At 35.7% G+C, this 23137-nt stretch overlaps 1 protein-coding gene across 1 annotated transcript in view; it reads right to left on the reverse strand.

Moving 5' to 3' along the window:
* LOC105227225 (tRNA dimethylallyltransferase) overlaps positions 1 to 23137 on the reverse strand; it is a 151633-nt gene that overhangs the window by 9636 nt on the left and 118860 nt on the right. The window contains exon 5 of the mRNA XM_049456322.1: positions 10274 to 10412. Within this exon, the coding sequence (XP_049312279.1) occupies positions 10274 to 10412 (139 nt within the window). The remainder of the gene's footprint in view (positions 1 to 10273; positions 10413 to 23137) is intronic.

The raw sequence follows: 23137 nt of genomic DNA on the forward strand, positions 1-23137 counted from the left end.
AAGTAAGCGGTGCCACTCCCATCGTCCAATTTTTAATCCGGCTCCCATAAGGTCCTCTCATACCATCTTGAAAGTAAAATTTAATGTCTGCGTTTTGTGGGCGTGGCACTGGTCTGATTACAGCTGCGAACTCGTCCTTACATTTTTGGCAAGGAACACATCTGCCAAGTTTTATAAAGATATCCTAATTTTTAACCAAGTTGCACGCTCGGACAAACAGATGGACGGACAGACAGAGAGACAGTCTCACGGATTTCAACTTTTCTCGTCATCTTGACCATTTGTATATATAACCCTATATCTATCTCGATTAGTTTTAGGTGATACGTACAACCATTAGGTGAACAAAACCATTATACTCTGCAGCAACATGTTGCAAGCGTATAAAAAGCTTAATAAATTTTTCGTCAATTCTGTTGGTCATTGGCATCACAGTTTTTTGTTTTAATTTATGGTATTCGTTTTTTGTTTCTATTGTTTTTTGTTTTTTATTTTTTGGTTGATAATGAAGTTGATAAGGGTCCAAGTGCTTGGAAGGCTTTTGTTTACCACTTGACAACCGAGCAATGGCATCACCTTTGCATTTGTTGAATTCCTTGCCGCTGCTAATACTAATGAATGCTTGCTGCCAAGTCGCCAACAAATATCTTATCAGTTTGTTCTAATTTTCGTATCTAAATTTAAAATCAAGCATGTGCCGTACATATCGCCATGCACAGGCGGTTGTACGCGCCACCAACTCATCAGCCACAATTAGATTTGATTGAATTTTTCGATGCATACGCAAGGTGTCTACAAACATACATAGTAATATACACCATAAATATTTATTTTATGAATGTATTCATCTAGCTAAGCATGACTATAAATATGTCCCAAAGTTTGAGTTTAATAAAATAAACCCATTGATTACTTTCATATTTACTTAATTTTTACTTTTCTTATACAAAGTAAATAGAGGAAAGCCTGGCAATAATTTTTATCGCACTTCTTTTAGATTCGGTATGTCGGTATGTTTTTTGATTTACAATAATAGTTTGAATAGCTGGTATTGTATTCTCCACTTGTTTACACGCTATGTTTGAACTACTTTACTTCTGCAAAGAAACTATGCAGCTGATTTCACAACAGAAGCATATAGGTATCCTATACATTACAGTGGTACAACCTCTTTTTATTCTTGGCATCTTTCTTAGAGATATGCTAGTCTAAGTGGAAGAGAATAGTACTAGTTCCTACTAAAACTCGTTTTCGATTCGTTACTTCTATACTCGCTTTGAGCATATCACTTAGATTTATACCTATTTATGATATTTATACCAATCTATGAGAATTATACCAATGGCTTGTTCGATTCGCCACTCTTCAACTGAATTTTGGCTGATCGAAAGCATATCTTATTTACTACAATTTACAGAGTAAGTGACCACAAGTAGAACAGTAGTAGAGTAGGACTAGTAATTATTACAGAATGCCTTCAATTCGCTACTTCTATAATAGCCATAGTTGAGTTGTAGTAATATTCTGATGAAAAAATATAACTTACAACACAAAAAAATTATCGAATTGAATTCTCCATAAAAGAGTGTTGGGGTATCTTAGCCTCATTGCTTTCCACGTTATATCCCTGCCAATTGTTTGCAAGTACTTTATGGTTTATCATCAACAGGTATTTTTTTCCGGAAATTTATTTCAAATTTCTGAACCGAAAGTATGAGTAAGGTTCGTGCAGATATTTCTAAAAAATTTATATCAATTAGTGATTAAGTGATTTTAAATTACAAACTGCTTATATCACTCTGGTTTATTCAAATGCAGAAGCTTTGCTATAGAAAACAAACATTGTAATTCCCCACTTAGGTCTAAAAACCCCTTCCACAACGTATTACTCGAATTATTTTAGTGAGTTGACAGCAATAATGGGAATATAAGATGCTTCGTAAGTTTAAGTTTAACCAAATTTCTTTTTGCATAAGCTGCTGAAGTTACTTCCGTTAGTACAGAAGACATGCATAAGAATTTGTCTAAAACATGAAGCGTGTGAACTGCCCGCTTTTAGGTGAAATCCCATATACAAGGAACGACTCCACCAATTTTAGTCAAATTTAGTTCATCAGATAACGATGATATTCTAATGTCACATTGAGAAAATGGGAGAAATCGTACTATCTATTTTCCCATATATCACAATTTTAAATTTCATATGATTCTTTCAGTTTATAGGTCGATCAACACCAACGAAGATATCGAATAAAATTTAGCACAAATAGTACATCTAAGGTATGTATCACATCCAAAAATAGTAGAAATTGTGCTATAATTTTCAAGCTCTCTGAAATGAATGAAATTTGAAGAGCATCTTTTCCTGATAACATTGTTTGCTGATCCATAATCGGGTCCATTTCCGATTATCCAGTTGACTTCAAATTTCCTTCCTTTTGTTGAATTATATCTTATAGATCTCAATAAATGTCATCTATATTACATATAGCGATCATATTTTAATTAATACTGGTTTATTGGCATTTCGTAACAAAAATTATGGATATCGGATATACCTTTCTCGTGAATATTGAGATTTCTAACTATTATATTGATTTTAATATAAATATTTTAGCTAAGAAATTAAGTGATTTTATGACCTATGGTATATATTTTTTCTTATTTTATTATTCTTTCCAAGGAGCGGCTCATTTCTTGGAACCGGCGATATCGTACCACTATAGCATATAGCTCTACCACCAAGCTCTTCAAGTCACTCATCATCCCCGTCCTGCTATATAGTGCAATGACAACATCTGATCAGTAGACTTTACAAGATTTCAAGAGAAAGGTTTTGCGGAAAATTTGTGGTCCTTTGCCGATGTAATGATGAGCTGCACAAGATATATGATGACATTGACAGAGTTCAGCGAATTAAAAAACACCGGCTACGCTGTCTAGGTCATGTCGTCCGAATGAATGAAAACACTCCAGCTCTGAGAGTATTCTACGCAGTGCCCACCGGTGGAAGCAGAGGAAGATAAAGACCTACATTCCGTTGGAAATGCCAGGTGGAGAAGGACCTGGCTACACTTGGAATCTCCATTTGGCGCCAAACAGTAAGAAGGAAGAACAACTGGCGCGCTGTTGTAAACTTGGCTATAACGATCGGAATCAAGTGCTTGTATGGAAAGCCTCTTCATTTCAGAGATACATATCTTCAAGAAATTTGGTATACAATATATGTAATTATATTTGAGGCATTGCTGCAAACTCCGACGAAATTTTAGATTGAGTCTCTATAGCATATAGCGGCTATACGAAATGACCGATCGAACTCAAGGTCTTGTATGGAAAACTGTTTTATTTGTACAAGGTATTTTTCTTCTTTGACAGAAATTATTATTCAAGGCAGTGCTACAATCTCCGAATATATCGTTCAGATCGGATAACTATAGCATATAGCTGTCCTTCAAACTGACCGATCAAAATCATAAAGAATGACAGTTTCGACCGAAGTTAACGTATTTTCTTGTTTTGTCTTCATATTATTATACTTAAATTTATTTCTTATCACTCAAAGAAGCAAAAAAAAATATTTTTCATTGCTGAATCATCACTGGAGACATACCTGCTGCAGTCACGCGTGCATTTATGTATATACAAACGCGAGTGTAGTTGTAAGAAATCATGTTTGCATGTATGTATGTATATGGCTCAAGTTAGCGGTTTTCCTTATTATTTCCACTGAATTCACCTCAATTATTTATTGATATGAAAATTAAAATTCAGCGACATTCTGCGCTGCAGTGACCTAAAGTAATTTGTTCTTGTTTTACAATTTTGTTTTTGTTGTTTGTATATCTTTAGCCGTAATGCGATTGCGCAACCAGTTTAATTGTTAAGCCGAAGCTACAGCACTTAGCAAAAACTTACAAATGCCGAGCAATAGATATACATACATACATACATATGTATGTGCACATGTGTGTATATATGTGTTTGCAACCAGTTATATGTCTGCGTGCATTCCTCAACATTCACTACACCTAATGATGGCGACGCATTACAATGAAATACGCGATTGCGTCGAATGTGAAATTAGCATGCAGATGTGGTAACCAGCCGGCGCGCTAACTGCAACAACAACAAGCGCACATCGATAGTCGTAACAAGAAGTCGAAGACGTTCTTTGACTTCTTTGTCGCTGCGGCGATAGCGAGTTGGCTTGAACAGTGGTTTACGACTCATTTGGCTTTTGGCCAAAATGACTTCGAGTAGGCGCTTTTACGATGCCAGAACAAACAATTTCGCTGAGTGACGACGCACTCGCCAAACACACACACACACACACGCACGCAAATGTACACCCATTGCGCCCAACAGCTGGAAGTGAAAGATTGGCGCAAGCACAAGTGAACGGTAGATTGTGTGCGGACAGCGGGGCGCGTTAGAATGCGAGTCGTAATTGAAGAAGAATGTCGAATGGATAGGAATGCCAAGTGAAAGGAGTTTTACAGGTTCTTTTCCATCGTGTGCACAAAGAAACGGCTTTAAAGCTTTAACTTTGTACTGTTGTAAGCGTGACACAACACGATGGCAGCGATAAAATATACATATGTAGGAAAGGTACAGCGGTATAGCGGTGCGGTGGCGGCGGGCAATGAAGAATTATAATCGCATATGGGGTTAACCGATAATCCGGTAGAGGCGCAAGGAAGACTTGAATACCATGAATTTGCGTAAAAAAATTGCGAAAAGAATTGGCAAAGAACGTTGGTGGCATCTTAAAGACGTGAGACCAACAAAATGTACGGACGTGTGAAGTGACTTATGTACACAGTTGAGTGTCGGAATGCATCAAATGTTGTTGTAATGCGTAATATGCGCTGATTGTCGTGCATTTGTGTGTGTGTGTGTGTGTATATAGAAGTGAAAATTCGCGTTAATACATACAAAGCACTGTAAAGCAGCACAAAGTCAACATTACATATATTAAAGCACAGATTATACATACAGTATGTAATAAAAATTGTAAGAAGCTAAGTGTAAATTTTTTAATTGCTGCTAATGCTGTTGAGTTGTGCTAATTTATAAAAAAAAATGATCTTATTAGTCGTCACCAATCAATACCATTTATGTTCTCGCTCTCTTTGGACGCTGTTCGCTTATAAAAATAAAATAAATAAGTATCTTTTACTTGATTTGGATCGGACAGTTTATATGGCAGCGTTGTGATTTAGTGGTCCGACCTGAACAATATGTTTGGAGATTGTGGTGATGCCTGAGTTAATAACCTGTGCTGTCAGACTAAAAGAGAAACGGGCATTAGCTAAATCAATTCAGCTCGTCACGATGATCATTTATGGACATACTTTATAGGGTAAACGCCGTTTGCTTTTGGATATTGCAACCATCGTGGAAAACTTAATATACCCCATTTAGACTATACATTTTTATATAAAAGCAGCAAAAAAGTTAGCGATTCGTATCCGATGCTTAAGAGTATGGTATACCTCATCAAAGTAATACAGTCGAGTTTTTCTTTATGAACTTCTGTACAACGAAGTTTTATTTACAACGAATTAATTTCCAGAACTGTTAATTTTTTTTCTATATTCACTATTTATGCTCTTCTTACAACGAAATTCCTTTTTTTTCTTTAAAATGAATTTTTCTACGCCCTTAACTCGAATTTTCAGGGTTCTTTAACCTCTTCATAAAATAAGTCAATTTTTGCAAAAAAAGGCCAAAATGTATTTGGTATAATCTTGTACCGTTTTGATCTTAAATTGCCTCTTATTTTAAAATAAAAAATCTAAAGGTAACTAAAACTTAAATGACCTATGAAACCAGGCAATAGGTTCAGTACCCAAAACAGGAAAATTTTTACTTTCGTCGCTAAGATGAGAACGTCAAAGACAAATAGAACAAATAAGGAAAGGATAAGTTCGGGTGGAACCGAACATTTCAAATTCTCGGAACTTGGAATGAAGAAAGCCGTTGAAATATCTTTAAGTGATTCCAAAACTTTGCATTAAAAACTTTTACGAAAGAATTCAACAATCATTGTTCGACTATACCGTTGGCATTACAATCAAATTTGGTATCTAACAGGTCAACTGAAAAGATCTTGGCCTAACACATAGCTGGTACTACTAGAATTAAGTTCATCTGATTTTTTGTTAGCTTAAACCTTCAAAAGGCGCGTGCCTGATCATTAGCTTGTGAATTATATCATTTTGAGTGAACCAATTTGTTATTGTCAAAAAAATGGATAAAGTAGAATTTCGCGTGCTGACAGTTGGAGCAAAAACTTGGCTCGATGACGAGTTTTCGGACACTACCCCAGTAAACCATCAACCATCAAGGATTGGTATGCTAAGTTTAGACGTTATGAAATGAGCATCGAAGACGGTGAACGAAGTGAACGCCCAAAAAAGGTAGTTACCGACCAAAAAATCAAAAAAGTCCACAAAATAATTTTGGATGACTGTATAGTGAAGTTCTTCGAGGTAGCAGGCACTCTAATGATATCAACTGAACGTGCATATCATATAATTCACGAATATTTAGCTATAAAAAAAAATCTGTGCAAAGTGAGTGACGCGTGAGCTCACTTTTGGCCAAAAACCTGACGAGTTGATCATTCGGGCCAGTGTTTGGAGATGTTCAACCGTAATAAACTCGAGTTTTTGCGTCAATATATATGACAATGGATGAAACATGACTTCATTTTCACTCCTAAGTGCAATGACAGTGGTCTGCACACAATGATCAGCTCCAAAGCGTGGAAAAATGCATCAGTCGGCTGACAAGGTTATGTTATGGCGTCTGTGCTATTGGGATACGCATGGAATAATTTTTACTGACTTCTGTGAAAAGGTAGGAAGATCAACAGTGACTATTGCTTATCGTCATTAGACCATTTGAAGAGCGAAATCTCCGAAAAACAGCCGCATTTGAAGAAAACTAAGCGGCTGTTTCAACAAGACAATACACCGTGTCACAAGACAGTGAAAACTATGGCAAAAATCTATGAATTCGGCTACGAATTGTTCCCGCATTCGCCGTATTCTAAAGATCCAACACTGAGCGACTAGTTTTTGTTCTCAGATCTGCAAAGAATGTTCTCTGGGAGGAAATTTTCACCAAATGAAGAAAGAATGAATAAACTTAATTTGATACAAGGTCAATCAAAGCTAAAATTAATATTTGTGATATATCATGAAAGTATCAACCAATGAAGATCACTATATGTAGTACATGGACGCTGGGTAATTAGTGGATCAATATCGCACATTTTTGGCTCTGAATTAGAGTATATCCAAAATTATATATTCAGTTAATTTCGCTAAGATATCTTATATATTGACCGATATATGCGATATAAAGTCATTGAAGTTTGAACTAAGAAGAACTAGGTTTGAAATTCTTATAATTTTTTTATTTGAAGTAAATGGCGCCTAGCGAATGTTTTGAGCCGATTGATCAATATATTGTATAAGTTACAAAGTCAAGTGGAATATACGTAATTCAGTTAAATTTTGTTTATATTTATTTTTTAATTTTATTTCGCCTTTAATTCAACAAAAAGTAGACAGATGGGAAGTCCGGAAGCAGATTAGTAGAGCTGAAATGCATAAATTTCGATAATTTAACGGTGCTGAGATAATCATTCGAAATTGAAACGGCTTAAACATAAATGCATTTCATGTTATAACGGGTGATTTTTTTGAGGTTAGGATTTTCATGCATTAGTATTTGACAGATCACGTGGGATTTCAGACATGGTGTCAAAGAGAAAGATGCTCAGTATGCTTTGACATTTCATCATGAATAGACTTACTAACGAGCAACGCTTGCAAATCATTGAATTTTATTACCAAAATCAGTGTTCGACAAATTTTTTTTTTATCGACAAATTTTGTTCAGCGATGAGGCTCATTTCTGGTTGAATGGCTACGTAAATAAGCAAAATTGCCGCATTTGGGGTGAAGAGCAACCAGAAGCCGTTCAAGAACTGCCCATGCATCCCGAAAAATGCACTGTTTGGTGTGGTTTGTACGCTGGTGGAATCATTGGACCGTATTTTTTCAAAGATGCTGTTGGACGCAACGTTACGGTGAATGGCGATCGCTATCGTTCGATGCTAACAAACTTTTTGTTGCCAAAAATGGAAGAACTGAACTTGGTTGACATGTGGTTTCAACAAGATGGCGCTACATGCCACACAGCTCGCGATTCTATGGCCATTTTGAGGGAAAACTTCGGACAACAATTCATCTCAAGAAATGGACCCGTAAGTTGGCCACCAAGATCATGCGATTTAACGCCTTTAGACTATTTTTTGTGGGGCTACGTCAAGTCTAAAGTCTACAGAAATAAGCCAGCAACTATTCCAGCTTTGGAAGACAACATTTCCGAAGAAATTCGGGCTATTCCGGCCGAAATGCTCGAAAAAGTTGCCCAAAATTGGACTTTCCGAATGGACCACCACCTAAGACGCAGCCGCGGTCAACATTTAAATGAAATTATCTTCAAAAAGTAAATGTCATGAACCAATCTAACGTTTCAAATAAAGAACCGATGAGATTTTGCAAATTTTATGCGTTTTTTTTAAAAAAAAAGTTATCAAGCTCTTAAAAAATCACCCTTTATATAAACTCATATGTACATGCATATATATATATATACATATATGTATATTGTATATGTGAGTGACAAAACACAATTCTTAGATTGTTATTCCAACAAACGGCCTGGAAAAATTTAAAAAGAAAACGACAACAATTGGAAATTTCGAACAGATTTATCAGCTGTTGTGGGCGTTGGTTGCAGCGCTTGTTCCCGCAGTTGCTCCCTATGTTGCACCAGATTGACAGTGCACCATCAGCGATCAGCTGTTGTCTGCCTATCCCCTCAGATACTTAAAAACAATGCTGCGTCTAATGGGATTTTCGAGAATTATCTCTTTTCTAATTATTTTACGTTCAAAATTTCAGAGATTTTCTTTGTTCGCTTTGTTTATTTCCTTATCATAAATTGAAATACTTGCGCTTGTGCGTGCAAGCGCCGTTAGTTTACTACAAAATATCGAGAAAATTAGAACTAATGCTATTTTTGGTGTTGGAAAATTTTACTAACACAAAAAAAGAATCATGAAAATGGGGGAACAATACAACAACATGGCATGCTACATGTCGCATAAAATTTAGTGTTATGGAGAAGCGTCAGCTCAGCTCTGCAACGCACATAAATAAAATGCTGCAAAGGTGACAAAAGTGTTTCCTTCGACACACACAATGTTAGCAGCTTTATAAAACACAGACACAGATTTGTTGCGACCAGGGCAATATGCAACACGGCATAGTGTCTGTCATAGCCATATGTTAGTGTTTTGATGGGGGGTGTTGATTGAGTTTTCATTTCATTACATATGATTGCATACTATTTTATTATTATGTGAGAATATATTTGAGTCTATTTTAGGACAACTATTTATAAGCTGCAAAGGGCTAATCTGATGCCAAGGGGTCGATATGGAAACATTGAACAAAAAACAATATCTAGAGTATCTTGCAGATATTCCTATGATCTCCTTACAAAGGCGAACGCTTTACCATCGCTTGTTGACTGGGATCTCTAACTAGAATTGAAGTGGCCTTATCCTTGAGATTTTCAGATCATATCAGGAGGATTCAGAGAATGAATAGACCAACTATCCAGCTATATTAATTCTATTATATGTACTTATAGAACTTTCCAACTATTTATAAACCAATTTAATTAATTTTACTAAATTTACAGAATGCACTTCGAACCCCCCACATACCCTCCTTTGGCTACGCCTCTTCCATATTACCTACAATGGAAATTTAAGTGACATTCCGCTAGCCAGAAGCTGAATGAAATATGTTAAGCATTTGGTTGTGGACGATTTAGAGCAAGCACACCGGCGGCGTCCAGACGAACAACGAACACATCATTCAACAGCAATGTTATGTCTGCAGCCCCGGTACAAAGGCGCATACGTCTGAGATTTGTCAACCCAATTGCTATTTTAAAACATTTATGACGCATATAATGCGTTAATTTACAGTTTTTTTCCCACTTTCGATAGAAACGCCACTTTTGTGGATGTCCCCTGGCTGCAAAATAGTTTTTAGTCAAAACAGTGGAAAAGTACGGTAATTAGTTTTCATGGATCTGCCTATGTTTTTATGATATCTAGTGATTGTTTAAGTTCATTATTATTTTTGGTAATATTTAATTTAATTTTTGTTCGTACCTGTTTACAACGCAACCAAAACAATATAGTATGCGGGTAACGTAGTGGACCACCGAGCCGATTGCCGCCTGGTTGTTGCCGTTGCGCCTGCAATTTAGCGGTTAGGGTGTCTCCCGTTTGTTGATATACTTCTATGGCGCTAAGGAGAGAAAAAGAGAAATAAATGTCAAAAGTGAGCTTCTGGCGATTGTCTTCTATGGAAAGTAGTTTATATTTAAATACAATAAGAGTCAAGAAGTGAAATATAGTTTAACTAGTATAAGACAAATTGTGAAAATCAACAAGGTTAAAGGAAAGAGTGGTACGAAGTCTTCAAAGACGGACGAGAGATTGCTGAAGACATGCCTCGTTCTGGACGACCTTTGACCTCTTCAACTGATGAAAATATTAAAAAAGTAAAGGAGGTGGTGCTTGAAAATCGTCAGGAAAGTGTTAGAGAGATGCTTGAAATCTCTTGCGGGTCCGTTCGAATGATTTTAGTGGCTATTTTGGGTATTGGTCGGGTTCTTGCCCGACTCGTCGTGATAAAGCTGAATTTTTTCAAAAAGAATACCGTAAACAGGTTACTCTGATACTCTGAGAGCATTATAACTGCCGATGAGATATGGGTTAATCAGTTTGCCATGCAAACAAGTCAACAATCATCGGAATGGAGCCGAAACCAAAAAACCACGCCAAAGCCGCTCAAAAATCAAGGTGATGCTCATTGTTTTTTTCGATATTCGTGGTTTGGTGCATCATGAATTTGTTCCGGAGGGACAGACGGTCAATAAGGAGTTCTATTTGGCCGTATTGAGGCGTTTGCGTGAGAACATCCGTCGAAAACGGCTCGAATTGTGGAAAAATAATTCATGGATTCTACACGAAGATAATGCACAATCGTATGGAGCCACGATTATGACCGAATTTAAAGTCAAAAACACAATGAAAACCATCGATCCACCACTGTATTACCTGATTTGGCTCCGTGTGATTTTTTCTTGTTCCCCAAACTGAAAATGCCGCTCCGTGGAACCTGTTTTCAGTCGATCGAAGAGATAAAATAAAATTCTCTGAAGGAGTTAAAGGTCATCCCATAAGGTACTTATGAAAAGTGTTTCCAGGACTGGAAAAATCGTTGGCATAAGTGTCTGGTGGGGATGAATAATTAAATATTTTTCTTTTTATTTTCAATTTCCGGGTACTTTTTTCATAATATATAGCATAAAATTTGATCCATACTGTTAAAAGACTCATGGTTGAAAGACTCTTTTTTATGACGTGATCTTCTCGATATATTTACTTCGGAGAGGAAATTTGTGTTTCGGGAAAAAAAATGTTACAGGATGAATCTACAAGCAACTCTTAGGACCGTTATTTACAGTCCTAAGGCTTACAAAAAAATTAGCAAACGAAATTAAAATGAATCGACCCTTAAAGGTGTTTTTTATCTTTTCAATCCTATCGCCATTTTTGAGTACAATTTCTTCATATTTTTTGAACATCTTGAAATATTGAATTATGCTCCCAATAAAGTAGATTCCCTAAAACCCATATGTATATGGCCATAATTGTCAAAGAATATTGATTACAGATTCTGTTCTCATGTGATGTTTAAACGCTCATGTCCGAGCATATGAATATTTTACGTACAAATTCTTATGAGGAAAATAGGATTATTCCTAAATCAGGTATGAATAAAATATGTGTTTTTCAGATAATAATGTAAGAAACTTTGCCTATCTTGGAAAACAATAGTCGTGATTAAGTAATCTTAATACACTCGAATTCATCTCGAAACAAGAAGTATCAACTTGACAAAACTTCCCTACATTTTTTGGATATAAGTGCCATACATTCTGCCGCTAGAGGATATAACTATAAAAAAGAAAGTTGAGATGCCAACCAGAAGCTTGATTTATTATAGTTTGATTCCTCGGACTGTAAATAACATAACATAAGTATAAAGCGAAGAAATGGTAATTTTCCGTGACAAATTTGACCCACAACTTTTTATATTTTGACTACACGTATTTTTCGCCTTAATAGCGTCGTTTTATTGTTTGCAACATATAGTGCTGTCAAATCTTACAAATTAACATAGTTTAAGTACACATGTAGTTGGAATTCCCAAAATTTTTACATAACATTTTTGACACCGCATTAAAAAAAATTCAAAATCAATGGCGGTTCAAAAGCTTCCTCAATCACTGTGCATTTTGTCAAAATCAACATATGTAAGTCAACAGATGCTTGAGATCTCTTGACAAGTTGTTAAATGGTGTGAATGCCGGCGGAAACATTTGTTGTCGGCATCTGTCAATCACAACTAGGCGTATTTACATTTTACTTAGAAAGTTATTAATACATATTTATTATCTGAAAGGCCAAGAAGTAGCATGTTAATATTTAGTTTTCTGAAAGTGTAGCATGGAAATTGAAAATCTTTGTTTTTGGGAGACCACACTCGATTTTTTATATAGTATAACATACGTATGTATGTACGAAGACGGTCCAATAAATATTTAGTAAGAGAAAATGGAAAATTTTGAATGGTAATCAATTTCTGACATAGTCTGATAGGCATGATCTAGCGATGTTCAAACTACTTTAATTCATACAAAAAATAGGTTCAACGGAAATCATCAAGAAGGTCACCATGACAGCGTTAACAAAAAAAACAGACACAATTTTTTGTACGCGACTAAATGTGAAGTTTAGGACAAAAGAAGCAGCAGTTCGTGGCCTAATTCGACCAAGTTGGCAGTGGCAGCGGATGAGTTGTGAGGCAATGCCTTGTGACAATGACTAGCATAGACATTTTATCTTCACCTAATCTACTAGAGCACAGTGACCGTTTCGCCTTCTCCGGGCAGTTCATATAGAAGGCATCTTGCGACCACAGCAGAGTCTTCGCTATGATTGTTCTTTGAAGTGAGCTCGTCTGGTAAAGAACACTGTTTTAATTATTTCTTGGAATCTACCAGTAGAACCATCTTTCGTCGACGGGCATGAAACGACTCAGAAATTCTTTCAGCGATAAACAGCGTCCAACCCTGCTGTAAACTGGCCTTACGATTGCGCTAGTCGCTTGCAGAGATCAAATGCGCCATCTGTCATACCGGCAACTTTCCCATGCCCAATATTCCATGCATTGTGGACTTTGGTCACGTTATCCCTCGTGACAGCAGTTTTTAGAGCACTTGGGATGGTTCAATAAAACCGACTAGAGATCACATTGAAACTAAGTGAAATCAATGTAGACAAACGCATTGAAGCAAAAGTGTTATCTGACTTTTCAACGCGTTTCCCTGTCGAAAAAGAAGAAACAAATCACCCTGAAAAGGGTATATTAAGTTCTCCGAAGAAAAGCTCTCTCTGGCAAATGTCACATCAAAACAATCATTATAGCAAGGGCTTTTGATTGGTAAAAATTATTCAAATAGGGTCCAGAACGCGTTGACGATGAACCACGTCCATGGCGGCCATCGACATCAACTGATGATCAACACGTTAATAAAATAAAGGAATTGAAGCTTGAGAATCGACGATTTACAGTCAGAGATCTTACTGACATCGTTGGAATGTCGGAAGGATCAGTGTAAATCATTTTGAAAGATCATTTGGACCTAAAAAAAAGTGAAAGCAAGATTGGTTCCAAAATCACTTCGAAAAACAGCGTCGCGTTAACTTCTATGAAACAAGGCTTTCCGATCACCAGGATGTAATGAATCATAATATTACTGGCGATGAGCCTTGGATCTATGCTTATGACCCAGAAGCAGACGATCAATCAGCCGAATATTGTGTCACAGATGAGCCGAAGCCGAAAAATTACTTCAAAACAGGTCAAAAGTTGACAGTTCTCTTCGATTATCGAAATGTGGTGTACTAAAATTGATTCCGATCGGCCATACGGTCAGCAGGGAATACCCCTTGAGTGTTAATTTTTTGGTCGTAATATAAAATATCTTTTAAGTAAATTTCTCTAGCGATAGTGATGCAATCAAGCACTAAAACTAATTACTTACTGTACCGTCCTCATAAGTCTGAAAAGTATTAATGTGCATATGCAAGTCTGCAATTGCCAATCGCGCCCATTTCAGCTGGAATTGCTTTTCTTTCAGTGCATTTCCTTTGCCTTGGCAATTTTTATTAATATCTGTCAACACCCATTTTCCGGAAGTCACGTTTGTGTTGTCGCTTTTTTCTGCACGCTTTTCGATTTCTTGCTTTTCTTTTAATAACCGCACACAGGTAAAAAATCCGGCCTAGAAGTGTGCGTGTGTGTGAGTAGAAATATCAATAGCTTGTGCTAATTAAATTCCAATAGAAAAGCAAATGTGGCGGCAATTCGATTATTGAAAGAGCATCACAATAGAAAGGTATACATAACTGTACATAACGGCATATATAGTTCAAAATCTTGCATTGTTGCAGCATACATGCGCATACACACATACATACATATGTATTTGGTCAAAGGTATATGTAAGTCTAGGCAATCACTGCCGTCTGCAAGTTCTGAGTCTCCAACCGCCATGGCGTTGAGTCAGAAAGCGAATGCCGACGAGACAGGCCTAAATGTGGGTCAATCGGCCAATTGGTCGTCTGACTAAAGTGCATATATGTACACACATATGTAGGTGTGTACTCCAAACTATATAAAGATGTATTCACCTTCATATGCGCGCACTGCTCATATTAACTTACGTAAGTAACTATGGATTGATCCCTGTATCGATGCATGTCTGTATGTCTACCCCTAAACACACATGCACCACACCAATAGCTAATTGGCTATTATTTTATCTGCACAATCACAACTGGCGCTGCTGAAATGCTGCAACAGCAACGAGTCCATACGGTTATTACGTATTCAGCTTCAATATTTTTGCCGCCACTCTTTGCTGTCAGTGAGTTTTTCTGAATGGTCGGCCTGAAATCGATTGCAGTTGTTGCAATTGCATTTCCGTTTCGAAGTCGTCTTTCCAGTTTTTTTCTTTTTCATTTATAATTTTCATCTCGTTTTCGTCTTCTGCTGCTCTATTTGCGCACACGGCTATCGATCGTGGAGCCTAGTTTTTGTAGACAACAAGCAAACACGCGTTTACTTTTACTTTTTTGATGCGATACGAAATGCTTCGCAGTTGAAATGTCTTATTTAGCTTTGGTTTTTCAAAGAAAAGGCATGACTGAGCTAGAAAATAACTGTGTAAGTGCGTAGGTGACTAGGAAGCTGAAACGGAAATGATTGAAGTTATCTGAATGTGTAGTACTTGCACTGATTGAACAAGGTTTCTGGAGCTTAGGAAAATAATGAAATCTTTTAAAAGTTCTTACAAACCACAAACAAAAGTATTGTTGTTTAACACTTCATTGATTTGACAATTATTAGGCGACAAGAAATCGCAACGAACCATGTATTGTTGGTCTACTTCAAAGCCGCCTTCGAAAGCACAAAAGGGATTGTCAAACTAATCCAAACGTATCCAGCTTCTTTTAAAATAAAGAGGAATTACTTAACTCTTTTGATGTAAACGTTGACTAAATATAGAATGTCTCACTTATGGCAGAAAACTAATAGTTTAAGCAAAAGAATCTAATCTAAACTAACCTCATTTGCAACTCTGCCAGACTGGCTACCTCTGGCTTGCAGCGTCCACACGTACTTCGCTTATTGCTCTCTCCAAGAAGCTCAGCCCAGAACTAATAAAAAGCAAATTGCTGAGTTTAATATTCTTTCTTACCAACGTCATGATTTTATGCTAGAACAGTCGGTTAAAAGCGGAGTTTCTTATTCCCCAGACATTACCTATATTCGGATGATGATTCTGCTTGGTACTTCCACTGTCAATATTATCCGAATATTATTCTGAAATATGGTTTACTGGTGGACCAAGTTCTGACATAATCCAAATCATTGACTTCTTCATTATATTTGAAGACATTGAAAAACTCATAGCAGTCGGTAGATATGCATGCTTACATGGCCAAGGATCTCCATTATGATCATCTTGTTCTTAAGACAACATTATTTGCTTATAATTTTACATAAACTTTGGATTTTGATTAAGGCACAGATTTATATATAATCGATAGTTTTAGAATTTACTCAGAAGTCTGTTCACTATTCACTACATGAGAAGATAGCGTGTGATACTAATATGCCTTTCAGTCCAAGTTCTGTTCCAGCAATAAGGTATGCTGCGTAGGACATAGGTGCTGCAGAGGATATATGTATATTAGATTAGACTAGATAAGTAAATGATAATTGTACCACGACCTATGTAGGATCTATTGTGCCATCTCCTAAATCACAACGTCTCAACTAGCCCCAGCAAATTGATAACTCCAATAAACTGCTAGGTGCTAGTAATCCGATGAGATACCTATTTGGAAACATGGATCCATAGGCCTTTATCCTGCGCCTACAGACTCTTGTGCAGTCAATTAGCAGGTGTTCTGGTGTATCAGACTCCAAGTCGCAGAACTGGCAATTCGCACAAGAAGATAGGACCATGTAAAATAAGTGATTTTTGAGCTTACAATGGCCAGTATTGAAAGCGACAAGTAGTCTAAGTTTTTTGCTTTGGAGGTTAATTACATATTGACGATATATATATATATGTGTGCGCGAACTAATTCGATTTTTTTCTTTTGATTCACCTTTTTTATATTCCCGTGAATTTTGATCGCCATATATCAATTACTGTGACATCTGTTTGTGTAGCGACTTTTACCATGGAAGAGATTTAACAACGAGTCGTCAAGTTATCAAAAACTCAGTTCTCTGCTAATGATGATAACATAAAAAGAAATAGTGTCTGAAAATTGTCAGGTTGGCATCCAGAGAGCCGAGGATCTTAACTTATAGATCGACTGGACATATTTTTTTTTTTTTGAATTGTGGGTAGGAAGAAAAGCGACGTCGAGTAGAGGTCTCGATAGAGATGCTTGACAACGTAGTTAATGACGGTGATTTGGTTTATGAATACGACATCGAAACCATCCAAAAACCAAGCGAATGGCGCGCCACTGAGTGGTCGGAAAATTGTATGGTATTGACTCAGAAGCCTCGTCGCAATGGCCGAGTTTAAAATATTTTTTTTTTCAAAAAATTGCAGAATTTCTTTTTTAATAGTGTTTGTTTGTAACACTAAAAATAAAAACTTTTAGTAAAATATTTTAATTTTTATATGAGAAAAAAATTGTTGAAAAAGTGCTGTTTTTCCCCAGGAAACTTACATAACCTCTTAATGAAATTACTATTTAAAGACTCACACCAGAATAACGTTAAAAATCATGAAAATTTTTTTTCTAAAATTTTTCAATTTAAAAAATACTCTCTATGCACAAAAATATGTATATATCGAATACATTTCAAGAAAATTCTATTAAACACTCCCAGCATTCGTGTGGTTTATTTACAAAAACAATATTTCCAAACCGAATACCGATAGAATTCCGATACGTAAGTTAATTATAAAATTGCGCTTACTACAAAATTGCATTTAATAGCAACAAAATAACTCGAATGCCGATTACTATTGTGGCTACAACAATTTACGAATGCAATTACGACGCTTACGAGTGTACGAACAAATGCCGATGCATATGTATGTATGCATTTAGATGAATGTGTGTGAGTCCCACATGTAATTCCATTGATAGAAATCATTGGAAACCCGCAATTAAATCACAGATTCCTGGCGATTAGCACATATGGGTTCGCAGAAAAATCACACACTCACATACACATTGACACACCTATAACAACACATATACATATGTATGTATATGCAAGTAATCGCTTATGAACAAAACGAGAATACCGAATTTATGTATGCATAAAGCTAGGAAGGTGTCGCAACAACAATAAGCGCTGCTGTCAACGGCGAAACACAGCCGATTTGAATTGTTGTTTTAGCTTCTAAGAGCCAGCCGTCACAGTTTGCTGCACATTGCAGTTTGCTGTCAGCAACAGCCGCCAACCAAACAATAGCAACAACAATCATTGAGGTATACAGTCAATGCCAGCGTTGATGCAAGAAAATTGAATTTCATTCATAAAATGTGAATTTTGTTTTTGTCGCGTGCAGCATGTTCGGAAGTAAACAAAAGCAAAAAAAATAATAATAAATTAACCGGACGAGTGGCTAGATGAATGTTGTCTATCGACTATCCGATTGCCGTACATGTGATATACCTGCTTATACGAGTATAGCAATGTATTGTGGTTATGTGTAAACCGTTTATTTAAAATTGCATGTGAATGTTTCACGTGTTCGGAAGAGTAGCTCAATGTTCGTATATTTATTGGTAACTTACTTTGAAATACAAAATAACGTACCTACATATGTATACCATGAGTACATATGTTCATATGTGAGTATTTTTTATCCACAAGCTCAAACTAATATTAGGCCAAAACTTCTGACTAGAGCAAAATCAAATTAGAAAATTAGAAACGTTTGTGCAATAATTTTCAACCACAAATTTAAATTTTTTGTATTCTAAAAAAAAGTAATAACGGGTATTTTTTTCGAGATACGATGCTGTATCAGACGAAAAGTGGATCAAATACTACAATAATGTGCGAAAAAGATAATGAATGGTCCAAGCGTGGTGAAGCTCAACAAATGGTCGCAAGGCCAGGATTGACACATCGAAAGGTTATGCTGAGTGTTTGGTGGGATTGAAAAGGAATCATTCACTACAAGCTGCTCCAGCCTGGTCGAATGATTGTTTCTAACGGGTGATTTTTTTTGAGGTTAGGATTTTCATGCATTAGTATTTGACAGATCACGTGGGATTTCAGACATGGTGTCAAAGAGAAAGATGCTCAGTATGCTTTGACATTTCATCATGAATAGACTTACTAACGAGCAACGCTTGCAAATCATTGAATTTTATTACCAAAATCAGTGTTCGGTTCGAAATGTGTTTTATCGACAAATTTTGTTCAGCGATGAGGCTCATTTCTGGTTGAATGGCTACGTAAATAAGCAAAATTGCCGCATTTGGGGTGAAGAGCAACCAGAAGCCGTTCAAGAACTGTCCATGCATCCCGAAAAATGCACTGTTTGGTGTGGTTTGTACGCTGGTGGAATCATTGGACCGTATTTTTTCAAAGATGCTGTTGGACGCAACGTTACGGTGAATGGCGATCGCTATCGTTCGATGCTAACAAACTTTTTGTTGCCAAAAATGGAAGAACTGAACTTGGTTGACATGTGGTTTCAACAAGATGGCGCTACATGCCACACAGCTCGCGATTCTATGGCCATTTTGAGGGAAAACTTCGGACAACAATTCATCTCAAGAAATGGACCCGTAAGTTGGCCACCAAGATCATGCGATTTAACGCCTTTAGACTATTTTTTGTGGGGCTACGTCAAGTCTAAAGTCTACAGAAATAAGCCAGCAACTATTCCAGCTTTGGAAGACAACATTTCCGAAGAAATTCGGGCTATTCCGGCCGAAATGCTCGAAAAAGTTGCCCAAAATTGGACTTTCCGAATGGACCACCTAAGACGCAGCCGCGGTCAACATTTAAATGAAATTATCTTCAAAAAGTAAATGTCATGAACCAATCTAACGTTTCAAATAAAGAACCGATGAGATTTTGCAAATTTTATGCGTTTTTTTTTTTTTTAAAAAAAGTTATCAAGCTCTTAAAAAATCACCCTTTATCATTTTACTGTCAACAACTGATGAGGTTGAAGCAAGCAATCGAAAAAAACAGCCAGAACTGATCAACAGAAAGGGGTTCAACTTTCAGCAGGACAACGCTAGACCACACACATCTTTGATGACTCGACAAAAACTGGAAGAGCTTGGCTGAGAAGTTTTGTTGCATGCACCATATAGACCTGACATTGCGCCATCGGACTACCATTTATTTCGGTCAATGCAAAACTCCCTTAATGGAGTGAAATTACGCCGAGAAACCAAAAAAATTCTTGGTCATAACGTTAAATTACATGCGTTTTGTTTCTTCTTGGAAACCACACTTCTAAAAAATACCCTTTATATATAGTAATTATTTAACCTCCACTTTTGAATTGTAATATACGAACAGAACAAAATCAAAAGACTAATATGTAGTTTTGAAAAAGTCAAATGCAATTATTGCTTTACCTTTGTTTTCTTACTTGAACAATTGATTCGACAATTTTCTCTTTGTTATACGAGTACCAGACAAATCTCCAACTATGGATCAAAAATCCTCAATTGGAAGAACCACATATAACACAAAATATATGACTATGTAGTTGTTCCCATGTCATAGTCACTGAGTCAAAAATGAGGAAAATCTGTTTCAACAAAAACTTTAAGCCAATTTACGTCTTAAATGCCTAACACTAACTTAAAAAATTGGTATTCTCAGCTAGTTTACCTCAAAAAAGAGACTCTAATCGCAAGAAACCGTAAAAATTATCTTCCCAAAAGAGTTTTATGGGGACACTGGTGTCAAATTTGTATTTTTTTTAGTTTTTTTTTTAATTTTTGTTTTTTAGTTTTGTTTATTATTTTTATTTATAGTTTTTTTTATATTTTGAACGGTTACACCCTTAAAAATAATATACTGAAATTGGAAATCAATATCTCAATCAGTTTTTGAGTTACCGTCTTTTAAAGTTTAGCTGCTTAGTTCAATTAGCTCCATTAGTGTGACCTTTTTTCTCGAAACATTTTGCTGCCAAATTGTTCTGATCAGAAATAGATTTTGGCAGGCCAAAACCGAATTTTTTGTTAAAATCCACCTTTAAAAAAAACACGCCGTCAATTTTTGATAGTTATAATTGTCCAGACAATATTTTTTAGCGAGAAGCTCTGTTTGCTTTTTTATCTTACATCCATAGAGAGGGCAGGAATCACTGCAACAGGAACTCCACATTTTTTAGCGCCGTCATAGATCGTGTGAATTAGAAAAATTTCAAAAATTTTTCTGCTAAACCTATACTGTGTATTCTTAAAATATGAAAATATATTGTTTTCAGACTATCAGGGTCAGTTTAGGAGTGCCGCTTAACAATTTTCATTTAGTAAGTGAAAATATGTACTTAAAGCGTTGTTTATGCACAAATGTCTCAATTTGCCCTCCAATCAGCAAATTTTGGGAAAAAAAACTAAAAGTGAGGTTATGCTTAAATGATCATTTGGATATCAGCCTTTTTGGTGTATTACTCTTACTAAGTATATTATGTATTTTATAAATTTAATTAAATAAAAAGACTTCTCAAAAATATTTCTCTGAAGGATTGCTGCAGCTCTTTTAATTGTGCAACAGTTTTATTGGGTTGAATCTTAAAACAGATGGCAACTTCTATAAAAAAAATTATTCCAACTATAAGTATCCTTAAGCCTCTTTATTTTGATATACATTTTTGATAATTTTTTATCTGTTTAATTTTATTGAATAACTTTTAAACAGGTGGCAACACTTTTAGCAAATGTATTTTTAGCTTTAATCTATTTTAAAGCTCTTCAGTTAAAATATTACTTAAAAATTAAATTTTTTCACAAACAATTTGTAAACATGTGGCAGCTCTTTTCAAAAAAATTTAAGCTTAAAACATATGGTTACTAAAATGATTTCAACTATAAGAATTCTTAAGCCTCTTTAATTTGATATGTATTTTTAATAATTTTTTAATTTGTTATATGTTTCATATTATTCAATTAACTTTTAAACAGGTGGCAACTCTTAGAACCTAGTATTTTTGTAGTAGGCTATCTGAAAGCTCTTCAGTTATAATGTTACATAATATTTAATTTTTTTTACAAAAAAATTGGGAAAATGTGGCAACTTCTTTAAAATAATATTTTCGATATAAGTTTTCTTAAATTTCTTCAGTCTGTAGTGAAAAAAATCACATTTTCTATACTTTTAAATACAATTTGCAAGCATGTGGCCCCACAAAACTAGTTCAATGTGACAACTCCTTTCAAAAAATATATATTTAAGCTATAAGCTTTCTTAAAATTTTTCAGTTTGTAGTGGACAAAATCACATTTTGCAAACATGTGGCAACACCTTTGTAAAAATAATAATAATAATCTTTGTAAGCTTTCTTAAATTTCTTCAGTCTGTAATAAAAAAAAATACATTTAACATTTTCTATACTTTTAAAATTCAACGAGGTGGCAAGGTTGCATTTTTTTCCTTTAATTCGTCTGAGTACCAAATCCATTGGAGTAGCATTCGGTAACAAATGCGTTGCAGTCTCCGTTCCGTGTTTTGTTAGCCGACAGATTTTCATTATATGCGACCGATTTTTGTCATCAAAACCAAATCCGATTTGTTAAATAATCTCAGACATGGTTTTAATAACCAAGGCTTTAAGAAGAAGGGAATAATCTTTCACTTTTTGGCTTAGCAGCAAAGAAGTAGAAGTTTTCATTAATTTTCCTCAACCCAAATATATCGATATGGCACACCTTTTTCTTTCAGTTCTTTCGCGTGACTGTTTAATTGATTGTTGTGCATGTAATTAGGTGTGACGGTGAGTGCGTGTAAATATGACGGAATGACTGACAGATGCATAAACACATTGTTTGATTTAATTGATCAATGAGGCATTTACAATTTTTGTTGTTCGCCGTGTGTTGTTTATTGATGTTTTGGGTGAGTGTTTGCGCTTATTTTTTCATATATGTATGTACATATGTATGTATGTATGTTCGTATATTTGTATATATATATATTTATATATACATATGTCTGTATGTATGTGGGCACGAACTGTTTACTGTTGGCGTTTTAAAGTGTAATTACAGACAACAAGCCCACAACAATTACAAAGACTCAAGCGTAAACTATTAATAAGGCCGCAGACACGCAAACGAAATACATACACACATACACGCACACATGCA

The sequence above is a fragment of the Bactrocera dorsalis genome, chromosome 4 (assembly GCF_023373825.1).
Source record: "Bactrocera dorsalis isolate Fly_Bdor chromosome 4, ASM2337382v1, whole genome shotgun sequence".
In the NCBI taxonomy this organism is placed as follows: Eukaryota; Metazoa; Arthropoda; class Insecta; order Diptera; family Tephritidae; genus Bactrocera; species Bactrocera dorsalis.